This window comes from Orcinus orca, chromosome 1 (genome assembly GCF_937001465.1).
Source record: "Orcinus orca chromosome 1, mOrcOrc1.1, whole genome shotgun sequence".
In the NCBI taxonomy this organism is placed as follows: Eukaryota; Metazoa; Chordata; class Mammalia; order Artiodactyla; family Delphinidae; genus Orcinus; species Orcinus orca.
Window position 1 is genome coordinate 37,732,796 of NC_064559.1, and position 22,226 is coordinate 37,755,021.

Consider the following 22,226-nt stretch of genomic DNA (forward strand, 5'->3'; position numbering starts at 1 on the left):
TGTAATGGCCTATATGGGAAAAGAATCTAAAAAAAGGAGTGGATATATGTATTGCTGTACACCTGAAATTAACACAATGTTGTAAATCAACTCTACCCCAGTAAAAATTAAAAAAAAAAATTGGGCAAACGGAGAGCAGGAGAAAGCAAGAGCAACGGATCATCTCAAACTACCATCGCATCAACGATTATTTATGCTTGATTTTGGAGGGCAGTGTTGGCGGTTTTCTACAATTGGTTTTCTTTCCCGGTTACATGTAATTAAGAGAATGCTAAACAGAATCAGTATTCCCTAAACATGGACAAGTGAGGTGTGGGGGAAGTTACTGAAGTTAAATTTATACAGTAAAAGCTACAAGGTGGTCCTAGGTCCCAGTACTCCTAGGACCTGGCAACAGTGTGCTCTTACTGCGCATTGTGTTAGGGGACGTCAGAAACACACGGGAGCGTTTCTTGGTAGCCAAAGGGTGTAGGTTCCTGGTCATTCCCTGAGGACCCCTACACTGGGGATTCGTCCCTTGCATCCCAAGACTGATTTGCCTTTACTGCACCCTGATCTCCGTTCTCACCTGCAGGCATGAACCACCTGGGCCTCATCCTCTGGGCTCTCCCATCAGGCTGAGATGCTTTTGAGAGTAACTTTCACTGTAACCATCGTCCCATTGATAGACACACCCAGAAACCAACCAAACCGAGTCTGATAGCTTTAAGAAACACATGTAATTAAAGTAACACATCCCCTGGACAGGCAAGAAGTGATTGCCCTAAGCTCAAAAGTGCCCCCAAATGCTCTTCCATTTTTCTCCCCCACTCATAGGAATAAGTGTGGACTTAATTATCTTTAGGAAGACAGGTGACGGTTATTTTCAGACTTGAAAGAGTAGCCCATGTTCTCAGTTTGTCTGGCATCTCCTGAGACCTTCCAAGGGGATTCAGATCCTGGGCACAGATGTTTTGGGGGTGGGGTGAGGTGGGAAAGTGTATAGCCAGGGAGTACTTCTCCATCCATCTGACCAAGAGAAGTAGCATCAAGTGGTGGAGCAAGTCCATATTCTGGAGTCAGAAGGGTCTGGTTCTGAATTTGTTTTGTCACCAACCAGATGTGCAACTTTGGGCAAATGACTTACTCCCCTAAGCACTGTTTCCCCAGCTCTTATAGCCATCTTGCAGGATTGCAGGGAGGAGTAGGTATGTGGAATACATGGGTTCTGGCACAGAGTAGTGTCTTGTTAAAGAAAAGCTATTATGATTAAGGCTCCCAGAACTAAGAATATGGCTTGTCTGTTCATGTCCTTGGCCTGAGGTTGGTGTCCTTATGAGGTGTGGAGGCCTTGGTCCCTGTCACAGTTCTCTTTCCTAATAGAAGACAGCTGCAAAGGGTGTAGATTAGAAATCTCTGTCCGAGGCCCTTTGGAAGAAACAGAGCTGCCTGCAGGGCAATCAAGTTCCAGCCTCTTCCAGGTGGCCAATGCTCGGGGATAGGCTGGTTGCATCCCCCTGCCTCCCCACCCAGGACTAATTTATCCACGTGATAACTTCCAATCTTAGCACAGTGCAGGGCATAGAGCAGTCACTCATGACATGAATGTTTAATGGATGAATCAATTCCTTAGAACCATGGCATCTCCTCCTTTTGCTCAGAATGTTCTGTTGTGGGTTGAATTTTATCCCCCACAAATTCATATATTGAATCCCTAACTCCCATTACCTCAGAATATGACCTTATTTGCAGATAGGGTCCTTAGAGAGATAATCAAGTTAAAATGAGGTCATTAGTGTGGGCCCTAATCAAATATGACTGGCATTCTTATTTAAAAAGAATTAACTGGAGACAGACATGCACACAGGGAGAACACCATGTGGACACGAAGGCTTAGACTGGGGAGTTGCTTCCACAAGCCAAGGAACGCCAAAGATCGCCCCAAACCACCAGAAGCCAAGAGAAAGGCATGGAACAGATTCTCCTCACAGCCCTCAGAATGAACCAACCCTCTGATACCTGGATGTTAGACTTCTGGCCCTCAGAACTGTGAGAAAGTAAGTTTCTGTTGTTTAAGCCCCCCGTGGTGCTTTGTAACTGCAACCCTAGCAGACCAATACACTCACTTTGAGTGGAGACTTCTTTCACGCGAGCTCCAAAGCCCCTTGGTCCTTTCTAAATTTCTTTTCCCAAGAACATTTCGATCTCTTTCCCCTTTCTGCTGGATGCTGCCCACTCACAGTTTCTTGGGAAATGTTTTCTCTGGGTTTTCCCTTTCTCTCTAGGGGATGGCTCCTAACATCCCCCACTTCGATGTCGCAGCAGGTCCTGAAGCACATGCTGGGAAGGACAGAAACATGGCTTCCTGGCATCTCACAGGCTTTCCAAACCTCTGCACGTTGTCTCCTGTACTGGGGGTTGAACAGGTGACAAGTGCACAGACACCCGGGATGACAGCTGGAATGGGAGCAGCCTGGGATGCCTCCCACAGGGGACAGCGTCATTATCACACCAAGGGCTGGCTGAGAAGCAGCAGACGGTGAATCCTGAGGGGGTCCTAACCTGAAGATGATGCAAACTGGGAAATTCAATCTGCTGTAAGACTTGTCCTACATGGAGCTGCCATAAGAGATGGGTCTCTAGGGGAGGAATTGGTTGCTATGGAGACAGTTGGGTTAGCAGGGGTTAAGAAAGAACACAGCTGTTCATCCAACTGAGCTTGAGCTCACTCCTTTTCCTAAAGTAGAATTCCTTTGAGGTCATCTCATTGATTTCCCTGCCCCTAGGCAGGACAGCACCATTCCAGTCCCTACTGGTTTCCAGCACTGGACATTCTGCTGCTCCCAGTAGCTGTCATGGGCCATCAGAGAATCCTTCTCTTCTCCCTCAGGAAAGATCTTTGTAGTCAATGGCTTCTGTTTGCACGTGGGCATGCATTGAGGGGGCTACACATTTTGCAGATAAGGAAGGGCCAGAGACAAGAGGGAGGTATGTATAAAAGGGCACAGAGCTCACAGAATTCCCTGTCCCCGGGCAGGACAGCACCATTCCAGAAAAATAAGATCTATGCCAACATCAAGGAATTAACCAAGAAAACTGAGGTAAAGAAAATGAGTTGATTCTTCTTAAAAGTTACTTTTAACAAATTATACATTTTTGGTAACAAATGCCATAGAAATGAGGTTGTCTTCTTCTCAGCGCATCCCACGGAGAGGTGCCTGAGGTTGATTCTTCCCGTAACTGGTGGTTAACTTTGATCACTCGGTTAAGGAACCTTAACCCTTTAACCACTGTCTACCAGGTTTCTTCACTGTAAAGGGTATATGAAAGTATACTGAACTATTTTTCTTGTTGTAATTAATACATATCTTGTGGGGAGATAGCTTGAGGCTATTTCTCATCATACTTTCACTTGCTAATTTTAGCATTCATTGGCCATTCTTGCCTGAAACAATTATTACTGTGAATTTTGCCAAATGGTGATTTTCTATTTCCCTAAGTCCTTCTACACTTATGAGTTGGAGTTCTAGTATAAAGAGGAGCTTCCTCTCTCCCACATTAGTTATTAATTTATTATATCAATAAGGACCATAGATTCTTATATCATTCTCTTGAGTATAGTCCATTAGTATTATAATTTATTTTCTTGCTTACATTGCCCCAGATTTGGCCACTAGGGCCAAATCAAGTTGGCTCCTGTGTCCTTTGGACATGCACCCTACAGTTTTTCTGGTGTTCCTTGACAAAACTATATAACCTGAATTTAATCATGAGGAAACATCAGACAAATCCCAGCTGAGGGACGTTCTACAAAGTAAGGGTCCCGTGCTCTTCCACAGTATCAAGGTCATGAAAGACAAAGACTGAGGATTATAGCACTGCGCAGCCATGACAATGGAATGCCACATGTGATCCTGGATTGGAGCCTGGACCAGAAAAAGGACATCAGTGAGATGACTGGCAAATGTGAATAAGACATGTATATTAGATGGCTTTATTCTATCACTGTTAATTTCCTGATTTTGATCATTGTACTGTGGTTATGTAAGATGTTAATTTTGGAGAATCTGGGTGAAGGGTATATGAAAGTTCTTTGTACTATTTTTGTACCTTTTTATAAGTCTGAAATTATTTCAAACATGAAAAGTTAAAAAAGTGAAAAATGACTTTTATAAGGAGAGGAGGATAGATTGGGGGTGGGAGGTGCAGGATGAAAGTGAAGAAAACATTCCAGCCCTGTCTCCTTCAGCTCACATGTGCTGTCCAGAATGCTGTCCCCCAAGCGTCTGGAGACACGGTGTGGGTCTGTCTCTCTCCCAAGATACTCTTTCTTTCTCCACAGCCTCTACTTGAAAAACACCAAGAGGAGACCCAACTGCTCAGGGCCTCCAACTCCTGCTGCTATGTTCCCTGGGAAAATCAATTACAGCCTAATTACCTCAGGGGGTTAATTAGCATCGTGTAGCCTGGGTGTCCTCTGCGAACAGAGCAGCCTGTCAGTCCTCGGTTAGTGAGCAGGGGTGGCGGAGGCAGAGGTTTCTCAGGGAGAAGGCTGCCTCCTGGCTGGGCTGGGGCCCCTGCCAGTCAGAGAGGAGACAGGGCTGGGGCAGCAGCCGGTTGTCGGAAGTGAGAGGGGCTGATGGAAGCAAGTCCTTGCCTAAGCTCCCCTGTACCAGAGGTGCAGAGGCAGCAGCAAGAAGAATTACAGAACAGAGCAAGTTCTCAAGGCAGCCGTTGCTGGAAATCACTAGAATCAGGGAGAAGGCATGGAGCCCTGAGCTGCTCAGGGAGCTAGCTGTCTGAGGGCAGGGAAAGGGACAGTGCATCTGCTCAGGGAAGAGGTAGAAAAGGAGCAGCCCCTTCTGCTTTTTTTAATAAATTTTTGGCCAAACTACATGGCTTGTGGGATCTTAGTTCCCTGACTAGGGATCGAACCAGTGAAAGCCCGAGTCTTAACCACTGAACCACCAGGGAATTACCCCCTCCTACTTTCTTAAACATGCAAATCACAGTGATACTTGCCCTGGCCGATATTCCTAGTCACCATAAGGAACATGCAAGTAGTTTCAAAGCACAAGTGACAGTCGGTGAATAGGGAGCAGCAGAGAGTGATGAGCACATATTGCAACCGAAGTTAAATACAACTATTCCTCTCCCCGGCCATTCAAACTCCAAGCAGCTGCATGTTCATTCACATTACCTATTCATCTTCCTTTGCAATTGACTATTCAGGAAACATCATTTTTTCCAGGGTAGCTAATTACCTATTTCTTTCCATTAAAATGCACAAACAAATTGGGACCGAGGGTAAACCCGGGGAAATGGCACAGTGGCTAATGCAGTGCCTGCTTTCACTTTCTTCCTCCGTTTTCAGCTTTGCAACTCTGAGCTAACTGCAGCTCCTGAAAGCGCCTTTCTGCTGAGAAAAGCTAAACCTGTTTTCTGAAACGTTCATTCGCCGTGCAGCTGATTTCTCGTCCCCACCTGGCTCAGCCAGCCTGGCAGGGAGGCTGCACTGGCTGTGCCTCCTCAGTGCCCACCGACGGGCACGCACATTCGTGCACGGGCGTGAGGACACACTTCCATACGCTTGGCATTTACGCCTGGACACAGGCCATCGAGACACCCATGAGAGGCTTTACACACCCTCACATTAAACTCACTCTATGCCAAGAATTCTTCCGTAAAGGCTCAACTCCCACTGCCCTGGGGTCAGCTCCCAGCCATCCCATCCCACTCTGGGAAACTGGGGGACTCACCTCGGTGATTTGGGGGTTGGAGCACTTAACATTGTGGCTGGACCAGTCAAGCCAGGGGCTGGAGGGGCTGCTACAGTGCTGCTGGAGGGTGCACCTGCGCTCGCCGCTGCACCAGCCACACTCGAACTTCCGGTCGGCCTTGAGGCAGAGGCCACAGCTCTTCCGCTGGGCTGCACACTTGTAGAGGTGGACTGCAAAGAGAGGAGGGGCAGTCACAGATGGGGTTGGAGAGGACGCCTCACAATTTACCCCCTTCTTGCAGGCATGATAGAAACCGCCCCCATCCATGGATAACACCCATGATCATCATTATCCCTGCAAGAATAATTGATGGGGAATTAATAATAAATTGAGCCTCTTAGCAGTCGTTTAAAGGCACTACAAGAAAATATTATTTAAGAGTTCTGGCTCTAGATTAAATTGGATCAGGGCTTTCATTGTGGCTTCACCACTTCCTAGCAATGTGACAAAGAATTTAACTTCTTTCAACGTTCAGTACCTACTCTATAACACGGTGATAATCATTGTTTTTTGTGAGGTTTGAATGAGATGTTGTATATTCAGTGCTTAGCACAGTGCCTGTAACATAGCTGATGTTCTGTACATGCTTATTATCTTTTCTTTGAACTCAAAACTACATTCTTACGCTGCTGCTTCTCTTTCTGCCACATACGGCCCTCGCTGAAAGAGGTAAGGACTGATTTCCCCATTTCAGGCAAAAAAGAAGCTCAACGAGAGATGTAATGACTCTTGGAGTTTACTAAGGTTAGTGCCCCAAGCTGGGATTCTGCAGATCCAACTCGCTGTGCTGCTCGCACGCAGGTCCTGAGAGGAGAGAGGCACACAGGGGGACTGGGTGGGTCTGGGAGAGGCATCAGCTGGGGCTTCAAGAAAGGCCACATGCCTGGCAGAGTGGAGGCAGAGCTGATAAGGAAAGATGGTTGATGCCATCCTGTTCATGGCCCTGTGGATGGAGCAGATATCCCCAGAGAGGGCAAACTGGCTACTTAACAGGTCACTTTTGGAGTCTGCAAATGCTTTTGCTTTTGTCTCCTACCCACTTAGAAGCCCTAGACAGGCCAGTCGGCAGAACCGTTTTGTGAGCCCGAGGCTTGGTGGTTGTCTGCTGGAGTTTTGAATTCAGAGTCCCAAGTAGAAGTCTTCAGAAGCAGAATACTTAGAAAGTCATTTTTCAACTCTTCTGGTCAAGCAGACGTAAGCTCTCAGACCTGGGCGGCATGCCTCTGGAGCTCAGGTACATGCCCCAGGGTAGAGGTATTTTTTTATTCTTCCATGCGTCCCCATTCTACTCCTCTGCTCTGCCAAACATTCCTCAGTCTCAGCTGCAGGGGCTATACTGAAACATCCTCATGCCTACGGCTTCTTATGGTAGCGGGCAGGAAATGGGAATCTTAAAATGAACAAATCCACATGATGCATTTATTAATATGCAAATGGTCCACATCTAATTTCTCATTTGATCCTCATGGTGACCCTGAGAGGTGGGCATCTTTTCCCCCATTTCCCAGATAATGAACTTGGGACATTGAGAGGAGCAGTAATTAGTCTGAGTTCACATAGCTATTGGTGAAAGAGCCAGAATTCGAATCCCAGTTTGTTGGATTCTAGAATCCGCGTCCTTAAGCATTGTGGCCTCCTCCACCCAACACGGTGCCTAATCTCCAGGAACAGCTGGGATCTGGGTGGGAGGTGAATGTGAGATCGCCATGGCCTGTGCATTCAAGGAGCTGCTTAAAAGTTGTCAGGCGCCACAAGGGAGGGTTCCGATGCCACAGCTCGGATGTGGCTGTTTTTTCTCTAAGCTCCAGGTGCAAAGGCAACCTCTGGGAACTAAGCCCAGATCCTCAGCAGGGGAAATGTCTATCTCTTAGCACTGAGAAAATTTGGCCTGGGTACGAGGGGAAATAGAAAAAATCTCCCAGCCTAAGTAGCACTGATTTTCATGGCAGCATCCGGGACAGGGACCGTAGCATCTGGAAGAGATGCTGAAGCACTTTCAGGTCCTCCTGTGGCCTCAGTCCCTCTTTCTGTGCCCATGGGGTGACCCTCGGGCTGAAGGACAGGCTTGTGACAACCCTAGCTACTTGAAATGTGGTGGAATGTGGCTCATGGTGGGGGGCGGTGATAGGGTTCTACGGGAAGGAGGTTTCACATCCCACAATAGCTGGAGCCACTGGGAGGGAGGACAGTGATGTGGTTAAGCATGTGAACTCCAGAATTAGACTGTTTTGGTTCAAATCCTGGCTCTTACTATTTGACTCTTGGTTCATTTTTTTTCTTTTTTCAACTTCATTGAGATGCAACTGACAAAAAAATTGTACAATATTTGAAGTGTATACTGTGATGATTTGACATACATACAAAGAGTGAAAAGATTCCTCCCATCTAGTTAATTAACACATCCATCACCCCCATATCTATATCTATATGTGTGTGTGTGTATGTCTATATATGTATATATATATACATATATATGTGTTAAGAACATTTAAGTTCTACTCTCTTAGCAAATTTCAATTATGTAATACAGTGTTACCAACTAGAGCCACCATGTTATACACTAGATCCTCAGACCTTATTCATCTTATAGCTGGAAGTTTGTACGCTGTTACCAACCTCTCCCTATTTCTCCAACCCCCTCAAACCCCTGGCAACCACTCTTCTACCCTGGTTCTGTGAGTTGGACATTTTTTTTCAGGTTCCACATATAAGTTATACTGCACAGTCTTTGTCTTAAAAACATGGAATGCTTTGTGAGTTTGCAGCATCTTTGTGCAGAGGTCATGACCTCTGCATCGTTCTAATTTTAGTGTATATGTTGCCAAAGTGAACAGTCTTGGTACATCTCTTAACTTCTTTGAGTCTCAGTTTCCTTATCTATAAAATGAGGATAATACTGGTATATACCCTTCAGAGTTGTTGTGATGATTAGGAAAATAATCTCAAATAAACCACTTAGTGAGTGCCTAGCCAGAGTGCTCATCAAACTGGAGTCACTTTTGTCATTCTTGAGAGCTGGGAGGAATGCTGCACTGGGGGCAGCCTGCCTGCACCCAGGAGGACCTCCACATGGGTGTGTAGGACACGAATGAGGTGGCCTCATGGAACACCCCCTCCTGCATTAGCCCAGCTCCTTCCTGAGCTTCCTTGCAACAGCTGTGCCCTCGAGTCAGCAAGCTGGTCCCTCCCGATCACCTCAGGACCAGGGGAGCCGCCTTTCAAACCTCCCTTGTGCAGTGACTGGGGCCAAGGACAGGGGAACCAGAACCTGATTGGAAATAATATCTCCATTTCCAGGGAAACTGGCAGGACATTCCTGCCTGCTGCTCTCCTGGTCCGGTTCCACAGACACTTCAAAGTCTCCGGGAGCCGAAGGAAAACGTGATGAACCGGCAGCCACCCGGCGGATGCTCTGGTTGTAATAAAACAGGTTCCCAACAGGACTGCTTTGATGGCGCCAAATGTTGCTTTAGGACCCTCTGAAGAATTACGCTGACAGAGGCAGTGTATTATTCACGGCACAGCAGCTGGCCGACTCTGATCCTTCCAGCCCCAGTTTTTCCCAGGGTCACGGAAAGATCAAAACTCTACCTGGGGGCTTCCCTGGTGGCGCAGTGGTTGAGAGTCCGCCTGCCGATGCAGGGGACGCGGGTTCGTGCCCCGGTCCGGGAAGATTCCACGTGCCGCGGAGCGGCTGGGCCCGTGAGCCATGGCCGCTGAGCCTGCGCGTCCGGAGCCTGTGCTCCGCAACGGGAGAGGCCACAGCGGTGAGAGGCCCGCGTACCGCAAAAAAAAACTCTACCTGGAAGTAGCTGCTTACCTTTCAGGTCCTGAGGGTTGTCAATGATGAAATTGCCGTTCCACACCACGGCAAAGTCCACGGCCAGGTTGCTCATGTCCATCCCGTCGTACTGGTACTGTGGGGAGAGGGGCAGAGGTACACGCTCATGAGGCTTTCTATCACGGGGGGGGCGGGGAAGCTGCTGCTATCTCAGGGGACCAGGAAAGAAACCAGGGGCTCTGGTTCCCTCTGGGCTGAGAGAGGACCAGAGGGAGAAACAGGAACCCCGTGCACTGTTCACATTATCCCTGTGGTGTCTTCCCCCCGACTGCTAGTCACTAAGGGCCACAGGATCCAGCTCAAACCCCTTAGCTGGCATTCAATACCCCCTATAATCCCATCCAAGCTTAGTTCTCCAACCTTCTCTTCCACTTCTCCTCCAGAATCTTTGAAGCACCTGTCTCCAAGCACACCCACCCAAGCCCCTCTCTGTATGTGTTCAGTTCACGTCTCTCCTAAGAATTCTTCCCTCCCCCGACAGCCTCCACCCTTCACCACCTTTACTCTCCTAGTCTAGCTCAGACTCACCTTCCCCAGGTGTCTTCTCTGCCATTCCTCCCAGCCCTCCCCAACCTCTCCGTCCCCTGGTGTTTCTGTCTTTAACCAGGCACTTCCCGGGAGCTGCTTTGCATCTTTTCACATGGAAGTCTAGTCTCCTTAGAAAGTCCACATGCCGCTCTGTAAATCCCAGAGCCCTGAGCACAGCATGTGTGTAACACACAGCGGTGCCTCGGTTGGTTGGCCAGGCCCTGTGGTGGACCTTTCTTTCTGCACGTGAGCTTTACTTTGGTCAACAGTTCACTAGGGAAAGTGCCCAGAGCTTTCTGGGCACAGATCTGATCAGCTCTGCCATTTAAGGGCCCCAAGCTGTAGCTGGGAGTGGACTTTCTCCCATGCTGATCCCACCGAGGACTCTCAAGCCCTCAGACACATCAGAAACAGCCCCACTGGTGGCCCAGCCCCTGAGCCTCTGTGGGAATCCCCTCTGTGGGGACTGCCCAGCCCGGCCACTTAGCTCCCAGGGCCCGTCACTCCGGCCCTTCCTGCCACCTTCCTCCCTTTGTTGTGCTCCATTGCTTTCTCATCTCCCACCCTCCCCAGGTGCTTGGCGGCCTTCTACCGATTACAAATTTCATCAAGTGCCCATGACCGGGAATCTGACAGCTCCCTGATAAGAGGCCCAGATTCTCTTTATCTCTCCCAGGCGAATTACCTTCCCTCAGCACCTCTGTCACCTTTGTCACATCCCCCCCATCTCCCAGCTGACCCCCCAGGGAGACAGGGAGTTAGCAGATGAAAAGATCTTCTCTGGGCTGGTAGTATAATTAAACACCTCGTGCTTTCTGTCTGGCATTCGGGATTGGTTTAACCCTTGCTGCTCTTGGAGTTCACAGCTTCCTCCTCCTCCCTTCCCCCCTACCCTCATGCCACTCTACTTCCACTTGCACTGATCTCTTCTGCAGCTCTCCTCCCGCGTGGTGCCCTGCCCTCCAGCGGATCCACTCCCTGAATGCGGACAGGGTTTGGGGTCAAGTTGACTGGCGTTGGCTGAAGTTTCACCAAAGGCCAAGAAGTATTCTTTCAACTCAGAAAGGGCACAAAGCTATCAGCTTATGCCAGGAGACTCCTTTGTCCCTGGAGACGTGGGTCAGCCTGTGGACCCGGAGGGTTCTGGAAGCCGGGGCAGGTCAGGCTGAGGCCGTGGCTCAGGTGTGAGAGAAAGCCCTGCCCTGGTGCTCTTACCGAGCTGTTCTGGCACTGGACGCTGGAGCTGTTGAAGCGCAGGGCGGGGACCCGGTGGACGGCTCCCTGTATGTTGAGGACGCACTCATAGCCTCGCTGGCCGGACTGAGGCTGGGGCAGGTTTCGAGCCTTGAGGGTGATTGGTTTTACTTCCCCGACGGGTATCAGGATCTCCTCCGTGGGCACCAGCTGGGGACAGTCCTGGGGAACAAGCAGAGAGCCTCCGTCTGGTCTGTCCTGGCTCATACCTCCCTGCTCCCCAAGCCCAGGCGGTGGACAGGCCTTCCATGCCAGGCCATAGCCTCTTGCATCCAGGCGGGCTGCCCACAAGGATGTACCTCATTTAAGGGGCACATGGAGTCAGCAGGGAATATGAAATCTATCTCTTAGCTCCCGGGCCTCGATATCATCATCCCCGTCCCACAAGTTGTCCTGTATCTGCTGTGTGTGTTACAATTTAGGAATTAATTTTCAAGCCCCGCGTGGCAGGTTGTGGATTTTATCTCCTGAGACACAGGATAAAAGATGCTCCACGCGTCCCTGTCCCCAGCCTGGACCCCCCACCTCTGGGTTTCATCTGTCCCCCAGCTCCTCTTGCACTGTCCATGCCCAAGGCGATCTGTTATCAGCAGCCTCAGCTTCCCAGCGCCGATTGAGTGGCCTTTCCAGGAGGTGGCTCCAGCCCTCCCAGCAACGCTCTAAACACTCGCTCTGGCTTTTTATCCCACTTCATTACCAAGCCTTGCATGAAGACCATATCGCTTTGGGAAACAAAACAGAAAAAATAAACTCTTGCTGTGGAGGCGTTGTGGGAAGGACCATGAGAGAGGGAGGAAGTGAGGAGAGTGGTGTTCCTTAGTTCTTCTTCTAGAGGCTGCTTCTCCACCAGAGGTCAAATGACCACCTCTTGACAATTTCCACCCCCTGCCCATTTTCTCCCTCTCCAGGAAGACATTGCCCAGTGGCCTCTGGCAATGAGAACACACAGCCTCCTCCATGTGCAATCATTTCCCGTCTCCGGGGATCAACTGGGCAACGTCTTGAATGCACCCCTTTCCCTGTGCCCTTCCCCTCCATGGTGGTGGCAGTTCTCAGAGGGAGCCTTTGGGAAGGTGTGTGTGTGGGGGTGGGTGTTGGTACGTTGCTACCCTGCAGAGGGCGCTACTGGCATTTACTGCTGGGTGTGGGGCAGGATGCTGAACTTCCTCAAGGTGTGGGACAGTCTGGAACAATAAATGGTCCCTCTCCCAATGCCAGAGGCATCCCTGGTAAGAAGCCACAGGAATGTGAAACAATGGACTGCCTTAGCCGTGGGCTTCTCGCTCAGTGTGGGCTTAGGCAGGGGCCGCAGGAGCAAGCCCTTCCCTTCATGATTTGGCCCCTGCCTCCTTCTTACCCTGTGATTCTTGGGCATCGTGGTCCAGCCATACCACGGAGGAATTTAAGGTTAGTCCTGAGGGACCATCTCTCTCACTTATCAACCTCTGATCCTTTGAAGATGCTTTTCTCTCCACCAGAAACACTCCCCTTCCACCCCCCGAATCTTCCTCCTGGCCCCTGACTCAGCCCTCTTTAGCTGATTACCTCTTTATTATTTTTTTTTCTTTTGCGCAGGCCTCTCACTGTTGTGGCCCCTCCCGTTGCGGAGCACAGGCTCCAGACGCGCAGGCTCAGCGGCCATGGCTCATGGGCCCAGCCGCTGCGCGGCATGTGGGATCTTCCCGGATCGGGGCACGAACCCGCGTCCCCTGCATCGGCAGGTGGACTCCCAACCACTGCGCCACCAGGGAAGCCCTGATTACCTCTTAATTAGCCTTCAAACTCAACGCTGCAGCTCCTTCTTTGTAAAGCCATCCCTGACCCTTTCCCTGCACTGGCCCTCAGGATGGGTTACGGATACTCTCCCCGATCGCATTTAGCCCTCAGAATTGCAGTTTCTCATTGACTTGTCTTCCTTATTGGTCTGTGAGCCTTGAGGATTAGGCTGCATCTTATTTGCCTCCGTATCCCCAGGCTTTATCCAAATTCCTGACATGTAGTCGTTGCTCGTGGGAGGGTAAATGGAAAATAAGAAAATAAAGCAACAGACAAAACGATCTCAAACTTTCTATTTGGCTCCAACTTCCTAGATTTTTTAGAGATGAGGTAAAGTCCTGCCTTCTGAACATCTAGAGACTTGAGCAGGAGTTTGATTCCCGAAGCTGGGCTTGGAAATGGTCATTGTTTCTGGAGTCACAGGATTACTAAATTGGAACATCTATATCTATTAAGGAATCCTGAGGATTGATGAAAAGCTGGGTCCAGGAGAAATTTCCCACAGAAACCTACTCCCACAGAAACCTATCTAGGAGGGTCAGGCGGAACCTCACGGGTCACAGTGCCATCCCTCAGTGACTGCATGTGAGGATATCAAGCAGGCGAGTTTTCCACAGGAGACAGGAGCATAAGGCAACCCCAGAACAGATGGGTCCCTGTTTAGAAATCAGTCACTCAAGCTGCCAACTCATAAACTTGCTCTTTACTGCACTTTTACTTTCAATCCCCACGGGCACTCTTGACAGTCTTTCATATATTTATGGCCAAGGGAAAAAAAAAATGAACACCACTTTAGGGAAACCCAGGCTTCCCTTTGAAAAGGAGATACTATTTCCTGTTAGTGGCTAAAAAACTCCCATTGAGTCTAAAAAATTAGAATTTAAATGTAGACTAGAAATAAGGCTGAGGTATAATGAGGGTGTGTCTGTGTGTGTGTGTGTGTGTGCATGTGTGTGTGTATACCTGTAAGAGAGAGAGGGAGAGAATAGATATTCAGAATCAGAACTAGTTGATAGGGATCTGGGGATTAATGGGAAAAGTTTTGGCAGGAGCCTGCGGGACGGCGGCGGTGGCGCGGAGGGCAGCCAGGACAGCGTTGCGTGGTGTTTTGGGGTATGCACGTGGTACTCACGCAGTGGCTTCTGTTCACCGACAGATGAGGACAGATGCACCGAGGAGGGGACACAGGTTCGAGCCCTGGTCTGGGAAGATGCCACATGCCGCAGAGCAACAAAGCCTGTGTGCCACGGCTGCTGGGCTTGTGCGCTAGAGCCCGAGAGCCACAACTACTGAGCCCGCACGCCTAGAGCCCATGCTCCACAACAAGAGAAGCCACTGCAATGAGAAGCCCGTGCACCGCAACGAAGAGTAGCCCCCGCTCGCTGCAACTAGAGAAAGCCTGCGCACAGCAATGAAGACCCAACGCAGCCAAAAATAAATAAAATAGACAAATTTGTTTAAAAAAACTATTAAGAAAAAAATTGTTAAGGACCTCAAGAACTTTTGTTTACTGTATTAGAAATTAAAACTGAGGCAGTTTTAAAAATTAAAAAAAAAAGAACTAGTTGATATATTGTAAAGGGTGACCAGTTGTTTTTTCATCTCTAATGAGTTCAGAGAACAAATTCAAATTTCATGAGCGGAGTCTTAAAGATGTACTTTTGGCAGTACAGTGTCTTAGGTTAGTAAACAAGATTGCAGAATCCTTTTAACTATGACATAAAATATATATATGCATGTGTATATACACGAACACACAAATACGCACTCCCCACACACCCTCATCCTTTGGGTTGTGCTGTCTGGTCCAGCCTGGAACTTGGAGAATCATAAGGAGACTTTATGAGTATTTTTATGAGTTTTTTAAAGAGATTCTACAATTTTAGAAAAAATTCCCATGGTCAGACTTTCAGACTTTTTGGGACTAAATTGAAGGATGATGGCTAGGGGCTTTCCAAACGCCTAAACAGGCTTCCAAGATTGCCCCAGGAGAAAAGAATGCCTTAGGCTTTGCTTGTTTTTTGTCTGTTTCTCTCAGGCCAGATGGAATAGCATCCTTCCTTCCCTTCTTTAGGGCAAAGGGAAGACATGGCTGGTGCCCAGGTACACTCTCTTCTCCCTAGGAAATACAGGGAGATACAGACTCTTTGGGTTGTGAGATTGTTTTGGTGAATATCTTGAGGGAGCAGCGAGTCTTAGGTGGAATGGCAGTGGTGAGGGCTGAAGGCAGGTGCAGGAGAGCCGGCAGCCTGAACATTGCCAAGCTGTTGGAACTTCGACACCTCTGGGGCTTTAGGAAGGTGATGGGTTTCATTAGCTACAATAAGGCCACTTCCAAGCTGTTTGCTTCTGTGAGTACACACCCATGCATGCACACAGTTCCTGTCCTAAGAACAAGAGAACAAATAATCATGGTAGGCTTCTTCTGCAGCATGTGAAGACTGTTGTGAGCAGTGTTAGAATCTCCATTGCTTCTGCAGACCCGCCCAGTCTCCTGCATGACCTCGGTAGGTCATTTTACTCCGCCTTCTGCCTCTAGGCTAACTGGCAGCAGGATGGCCCTCCTTGGCAGCAATCTGAGTTTCTATCGAGATGAGCAGATGTCCTGTTGGGGAACATCCCAGGGAAGGGGTGAGCTGCGGAGGAGGAGACACGACTGGAGGGAGGGCAGGACCCTGGCACAGCAGCCCTGTGTACGGACCTTTGGGCCGCATGAGCCACCCTGTTTAGCTGTGCTTCTCCAGCTTTGAGCGCTGGGGACCCTTCAGCCCTCAGAAACGACTTCTCTCATGTGGAAATGACATTATCTTCACCAGCTGGACTTCAAAGAGACAGAGCAGCCAGCATCCTGGGAAGCTAATCGGATTTATTTGGTTCTATCTTTCCTCTGGGACAGGGCGTAAAGAAGATATGTGTATCTACATCTCACAAGGCCTGGTTTAGCCATGGAGGGAGATGAGCTTCTAAAGCTGAAAGCCATACATACTCCTGCACACACCCACTTGCAAACACCATGTCACAGCTTGATCCGGTCCAAGGAGGCCCAGATTTCTGGGACCCCATCAGAGATCTGCTGTGCTCTGAGTGGGGGAAAGGTTTGGCTCGTTACCTTAAAAGAGCTCAAGAGACGGTTCAGTTGAAATTCAGCTTCCTCATCTATAAAATGGGGCCTGTGATACCTGACAATCCTAGACTGCAGGCAAGAGGGACATGAAGGTCTGTTGTAAGTGGTGATAAACTGGGTTAACCACGTTAACACTACTGCTGCATACTTCTCGCATGTGTACGTGAACACAGGGTCGGAGGACTTCAACATCCTTAGAACCAGCTTGGGAACATTGAATCATGACTTCTGCATTTATGTGAGGATCATAGGAAAATGGTTTAAACTTATCAACTTATTCATCTATAATAGAATCCTCTTCATAGAGTAGTTAAAATTAAATGAGATAAAACTGTGCATGTATAATGTTGTATATATAATAAGCACTCAAAAAATGTTAACTACTAATACTTTTATTTTGAATTGCATTCACTCTAGCACAGTGGTTCTTGGTTATCGGGACTAAGTGTGGGATTGGTCCATCAGCCCTCTGGAAAGAAGTAGGCAGATTCATCTCATGTCCTGGTTGCCTTTGTATCTGGAAGTAGCACTACTGACTTGTATTCCATGGGCAATTTCTGCATCTGTGGGGATGGATTTGTGAGGGTCCCTCATGACCAACGGTGCAGGGCTAGGTTGAGGTTAGACCCACAAGTGTGGCTGCGACCGTGGAAATAGACAAGCGGACCAGTTCTGATTTTCTGGAGAAAGCATCCTGTACTCTGCCTTTTTGGATGCCTGAGTTCTCTGTAGCCTTGGGCAAAACCCCCAATTTTTAGCATCTTGGTTACTACATCTGTCAAATATGAATTATGTGAAACTGAAGGTCTGTTGTGAGAATCAACTGAGATGCCATATGTCAGTGGTTCTCAATCTTCAGCCTAATCTGGGATGAGGCCCAAGAATTTGAATTTCTAACAAGTTCCCAAGCGATGCTGATGCCACTGGTCCCCCCATCCCCCACCCTCCTGTCACATGTGAGAGAAATGCAAATGTGTGATACATTAATGTTACTATACACATCAATGGAGCTAATCAGTTATACATTGCTTCTAGGAAGAAGACAGATGTAAAATTTTGATTCAAAGTTGGGGGGCCCTTACTGGAAGTGGAAAAGAGATATTCTAGGAGCCCCAAAGAGGCACCTAAGGGATTTCCAGTCCCCAGAAGAACCTGAGGACATAGGCAGGACTCTTAACTGAGTAAGGGGAACCTCACTCGAGCCGGCCATGTGCACCTTTGCTGTTCCCCACATTTTCAGGAACGGGGTTCCCCCCCAAAGCAGAGCTTTGGACAGGGCAGAGTGGGGTCTGGGAGCTGTTTGCTGAGAAAGGACACGGGAGTGGCTGTGGCCCTGGCAACCTCCTCGGAAGTTGCGCCCTATTTCCTTTCCTGAGTAAACTCAGGAGCCCCAGAGCACCCTCGCCCACACCCAGTCTCTGGGGCCCTGCTGGCTAGTGCATGTCAGCAGGGCGAGGGGGAGGTGACGGAGACAAAGGCATCTCTCTCACCTCAAGGAACAGACATTAAGGGAGGAAATGAAAAAGGAGATGGGAAGCCTCTGGTTTTCCCCGCAGGGCTCTTTCAGTATTAATTTAATCCTGACTTGGGATGGCAACAGCTTCTCCCAGGCCCAGTCCTCTGGAATTCTTGAGTCACCCGTGGCTGAGAGGCAGCTGTGTTCCAGTGACTTCTAAAGGGTGAGAGGGAGGTGGCGTGATTTCAATTAGCCTATGGGCCTCAGCCCTTCGGCCTCCACACGGGCAGAGTTACTGATCTCGCTCGGGCTGACACCTCTCCTGCCCTCACTCCAGCTGCCCGTTGGGCCCTGTCAGGTTTGGCTTCGGGTTTCTCTTTGCCCAGGGGAGCCCGGCAGCCAGATGAAAGTGCAGCAGCTGCTCCTCCTAGTCTGGACCTGCGCGTCACCCTCTCCCTCTGCACTCTGTGGTCCTCCTCGATTTATTTTATTAACAAACTTCGGAGGTTAGAAGTGGTCACTGTGAAGGTCAGTTTCTGAGACTGTTTACCATGACCTTTCACTGCCCACCCTTCATCTCTGCACAGCCCTGCCCTGGCCTCCTTGCCTCCCTAGGCCGATCTTCTATTGACACCCAAGCTGGGGGTCCTCTCCCACCATACCCTCTCCCACCATACCCTCGGCTCATGCATGGGTCCTTTCCTCTGGGTAAGAAGATTGGCCTGAAAGCAGTCTCATCCTCTTGCAGAATCCCAGGGCTGGGGTTAATTTCCGGTGTCCACTAAGACCAGGGTGGCACTTCCTGGTCAGCTACATCAAAGCATACAGACTGGCCAGAGGAAAAGCCTTCCTTGAAAGGTTTTCAGGGCACTAGGTAACTGGTTCCATCCTGCTGAGGCATCTGTGGTTGGGTCTGCCTTAAATATCGCCTGTGGGCACCATCTGTGTGTCTCTCATTCAAGACAGGCAAACTCCATTTTTTCTGGCTGAATGTAACACATATTGTTTCAGGAACTCAAAAGAATTCATGGTCACGTGTGTGTGTGTGTGTGCGTGTGCGTGTGTGTGTGTCTGGGAAACCTTTCAAGGTCTACTTTCTTCTTAAATTAAAAATTTTTAAAAATGTAGCTTTACTGAGGTATAATTGACAAATAAAATTATAAGGTATTTAAATTGTACATCATGCTGACATGTACATCAAGGCTTACTTTCTCGTGTTTATGCATGGAAGCAACCAGTACTTCTACCCAGATTAGGAGACAGAAAAGACTCTATTTCTTGAAATCTTAGACAAGTAGCTCCAAGGAACACTTCCTATTAATGGCATTTGGGTAAAGTGGTCATTGGTTCCTCTGTGCTTTCATGCATGCATGCTACAGACTTTCACTGAAAAAGGCACTGAGGATTTAAAGATAATATGTAATCCTTGCCTTTAAGGAGCCTGTAGCCTAGTGCAAGAGGGAGACATATAAAGGCTGTAGCAGTATTTGCAAATGCTACACTGTCACTTATTTACATTTGTGGATTTTCTAAAAGGTGGAACGAGAGGTGAATGTATATTTATACATATGTGCATTTGTGGGAATACATAAGGTCTCTGTCGTTGTTCAAACTCACCTACTGGTCACTCTGGGGCATGAAAAACATTAGACACTGACCCAGCAGGCTCCGTTGTCCTAAGGCCTGCTATGAATTTGTAAGAAAGTCAACCTCAAGGAAATATCATTGGGTGCGATATTCATTGGAAAGAGAAGAAATCTGATATTGTACTGTGTTGATGACAAAAGTGGGTCTGGCCTTAGGGATGGCACTTTGACTACACAAGAAAATGGGACTTTTAGCAAGGCCTGGTTCTTTTCACCAGCTGACTGCCTCTCTCTTCTGTAAGGCCACCCACACAGTCATACACCAGAGTCAAAGAATCACTGAATTTTAGACTAGGAAGGGAGGTTGGCATGAAAGAGTGGCTAAGAGTGAATGCTCTATTGAACTAGACGATGTCTGCAGCCAAGCAAAGGGCTTAGACTCAGAGAACAAACGCCATTCACTATACTCTTCTAGACCATGGGGCCTGTTCGGTTGGATATATTTCCTCTAAACTTTCAGTCTCAACCCTCAGGTCCCCTCAAGCTTTTGAATGCACAGTCTTAGGAGTCTAGCAAATATGGTACACTTCTCCTTCTCTGGGGTATTTGCTGCCACTTTTTTTAGCTCTATAATACCAGGGCTTTCTAACATCTCTGGGAGGAAGACCAACATGGACCAGGGCAAGGAGATGGCCACGCTGTTGGACGGACCATCTGAAAAAGGAGGACCACTCAGATTCACTGGGGCTGCTGTTGCGCCAGGGTGAGCTATGCTTACCTCTGAAATGTTGATCCGGCCCTCCTGGAAGGAGCAAGTGGTGGGGTCATGAGTACAGAGGTTTCGGTATTTGCACCAATGGCAGCGGAAGGCGCTGTTGACACAAGACAGGCACCTGCAAGGATAGAGACAGTAAGAGGCAAAGAGAAGGCAGCAGACAGGGAAGGTAAGGGTGCCTGGTAGCCCATGTGTCATGATGGAAGTCTGTTATCCTAGTCTCACTCTCGGAGGGGTAGGTTGGTGGGGCATCCCCAGCCCTGAGAATGGTGGCTTATCCCTCTAAGATGTTCACGGGACCAGAAAATTGAGAGAAAAATGTGTTCAGAGCGGGAATCATGTAACTTAGAAACCAGTGGTGTGCTAGAGCTGGTCTGTATCAGCTCAGGACAGCCAATTATTCATATTTTCAGGAATTTTACAAGCGGTTGGCATCATGATAGCAGCTGGAAATTAGCCATGGAGGGAGTATTTATGCCATAGAAATTGGAAAATGCCATATAATACGTTTTCCCCCTGATTTCTGATGGTTAAACATTTGGCGGCATACCACCACTTATAAGACAGAATCGCCAGGGTGGGATGAATTGGGAGATTGGGGTTGACATATATACACTAATATGTATAAAATAGATAACTAACAAGAACCTGCTGTATAAAAATAAATTAAAAATAAATAAATAAAGACAGAATCGCCCAAAGAGCGCAGGGATAGCAATTGGGCAGATCTGGTTGCAGTTTTGCCTCTGCCACTGCCACTGAGGTCACCCTGAGTAAGCACTTTACCTTCTGACTCGGAATTTCTTCATCTGTCTGTACTAAGACTTTCCCGTCCACTCCATGGGGTGTTTCGTGTCAAATGAGATAATGTATAGGACGTGATTTGGAAAAGTATTAACAATGCTAAATGTATTATTTTTAAGTGCTTAAATCACCTGTTATTTCAAGCTCTGAAATCACATTGGAGTGTTAATGATTGGTTCATACCACCTGTGTTTCTGAGTTTTGGGGGAGTAAACGGTATTAAATGATAACTTTATCCCACTCTCCAGGTAGCCAGGCATAGATAGCAACAGGCTATGTGTGTGGCTTCTGCCTTTCTCCCCAGGGTGAGTGAGCACTTCTTTCTCTCTGGTTTCCCCTGGAGGCTGTGTGTATTATCTAGGTTCTCTGTGTGTGATCAGACCACTGTCAGGCAAACGGGTTTTGCAGGTAGGGTTGTTCTTCCTGCTTCTTGCCAGATCCTCTAGTCTAGCCTCTCACAACTAGAGCAACCTGGAAGGGACACGGCCAGGTCTGCAATCTGGCGCCACCTGGTGGGAGCTCTGATGACATCTGGGCGGATGGGGCTTGATCCAGGGGTCAGAGTATTGGGTGCGTTAGCCCATCTACACTTCTTCTCCATGCCAAATATTTTTATCCCCTTCTAGATATGCCCCTAGTTATTTTGTTCCTGAACCTAGCCCAGATGGATTGCTTCTTGCTAACATCTTATGATTCAGCAAGTAAATCATGAAGATGGACCAAGGATGATGAGATCAGGGTTTTAGAACAGGTTCTTCCATTGGCTAATTTTGTGACCTTCGTTGCAGCACTTATACCCTATGGGCCTCAGTGTACCATAGTAAAAGGAAAGAATTGAACTTGACTCTGTGATTTTTAACTGTGAATGCCAGGAGTAAAGAAGGGTAAGATAGTGTTTTGCAATAAAATGGAATCTTTAGTGTCAAGGATACCTGCTTTGTTTTTCTGCTAACACTTGTTGCCTGTGACAGCATCTCCATTGCCATGGCAATATGGTTGAAAGTGGTGACATCACACTGAGTTGCCATGGAGATGTGGATGCTCTCACAAACAATGTATTCCTTCACTGCTGTGTTGTGGGAAGTTCACTTTCCAAGATGCTTGCATTTCCCAACAAAATGGGATTGGAATGCAGTGGGTAAGGGGCAATTTTGTTCATTTCAGCTTCAGCCACATACTGCCCTGCCTTGCTTCCTCCCAGGCCATTTTTACCACTTGTTCTGTCTTTCTCAGCACATCTATTGATTTGGCCAAATGGGGCTCAGGTACGTCTCTTTCCTTAGCTACTGTGGAGACCCTAGAACTCTAGAAGATGATTCTGAT

General features: G+C 48.3%; 1 protein-coding gene across 4 annotated transcripts in view; it reads right to left on the reverse strand.

Moving 5' to 3' along the window:
• The window catches only part of PLXNA2 (plexin A2), a 216,333-nt gene that overhangs the window by 49,235 nt on the left and 144,872 nt on the right, over positions 1-22,226 (reverse strand). For 3 of the 4 annotated variants that reach the window (XM_049702838.1, XM_049702845.1, XM_033410595.2), the window contains exons 9-13: positions 20,103-20,217; positions 15,441-15,545; positions 11,344-11,544; positions 9,580-9,676; positions 5,739-5,929 (exon numbers count right to left, since the gene is read on the reverse strand). In XM_049702838.1, coding sequence (XP_049558795.1) covers positions 5,739-5,929; positions 9,580-9,676; positions 11,344-11,544; positions 15,441-15,545; positions 20,103-20,217 — 709 coding nt within the window. The remainder of the gene's footprint in view (positions 1-5,738; positions 5,930-9,579; positions 9,677-11,343; positions 11,545-15,440; positions 15,546-20,102; positions 20,218-22,226) is intronic. The other variant, XM_049702847.1, reaches the window with a different exon arrangement.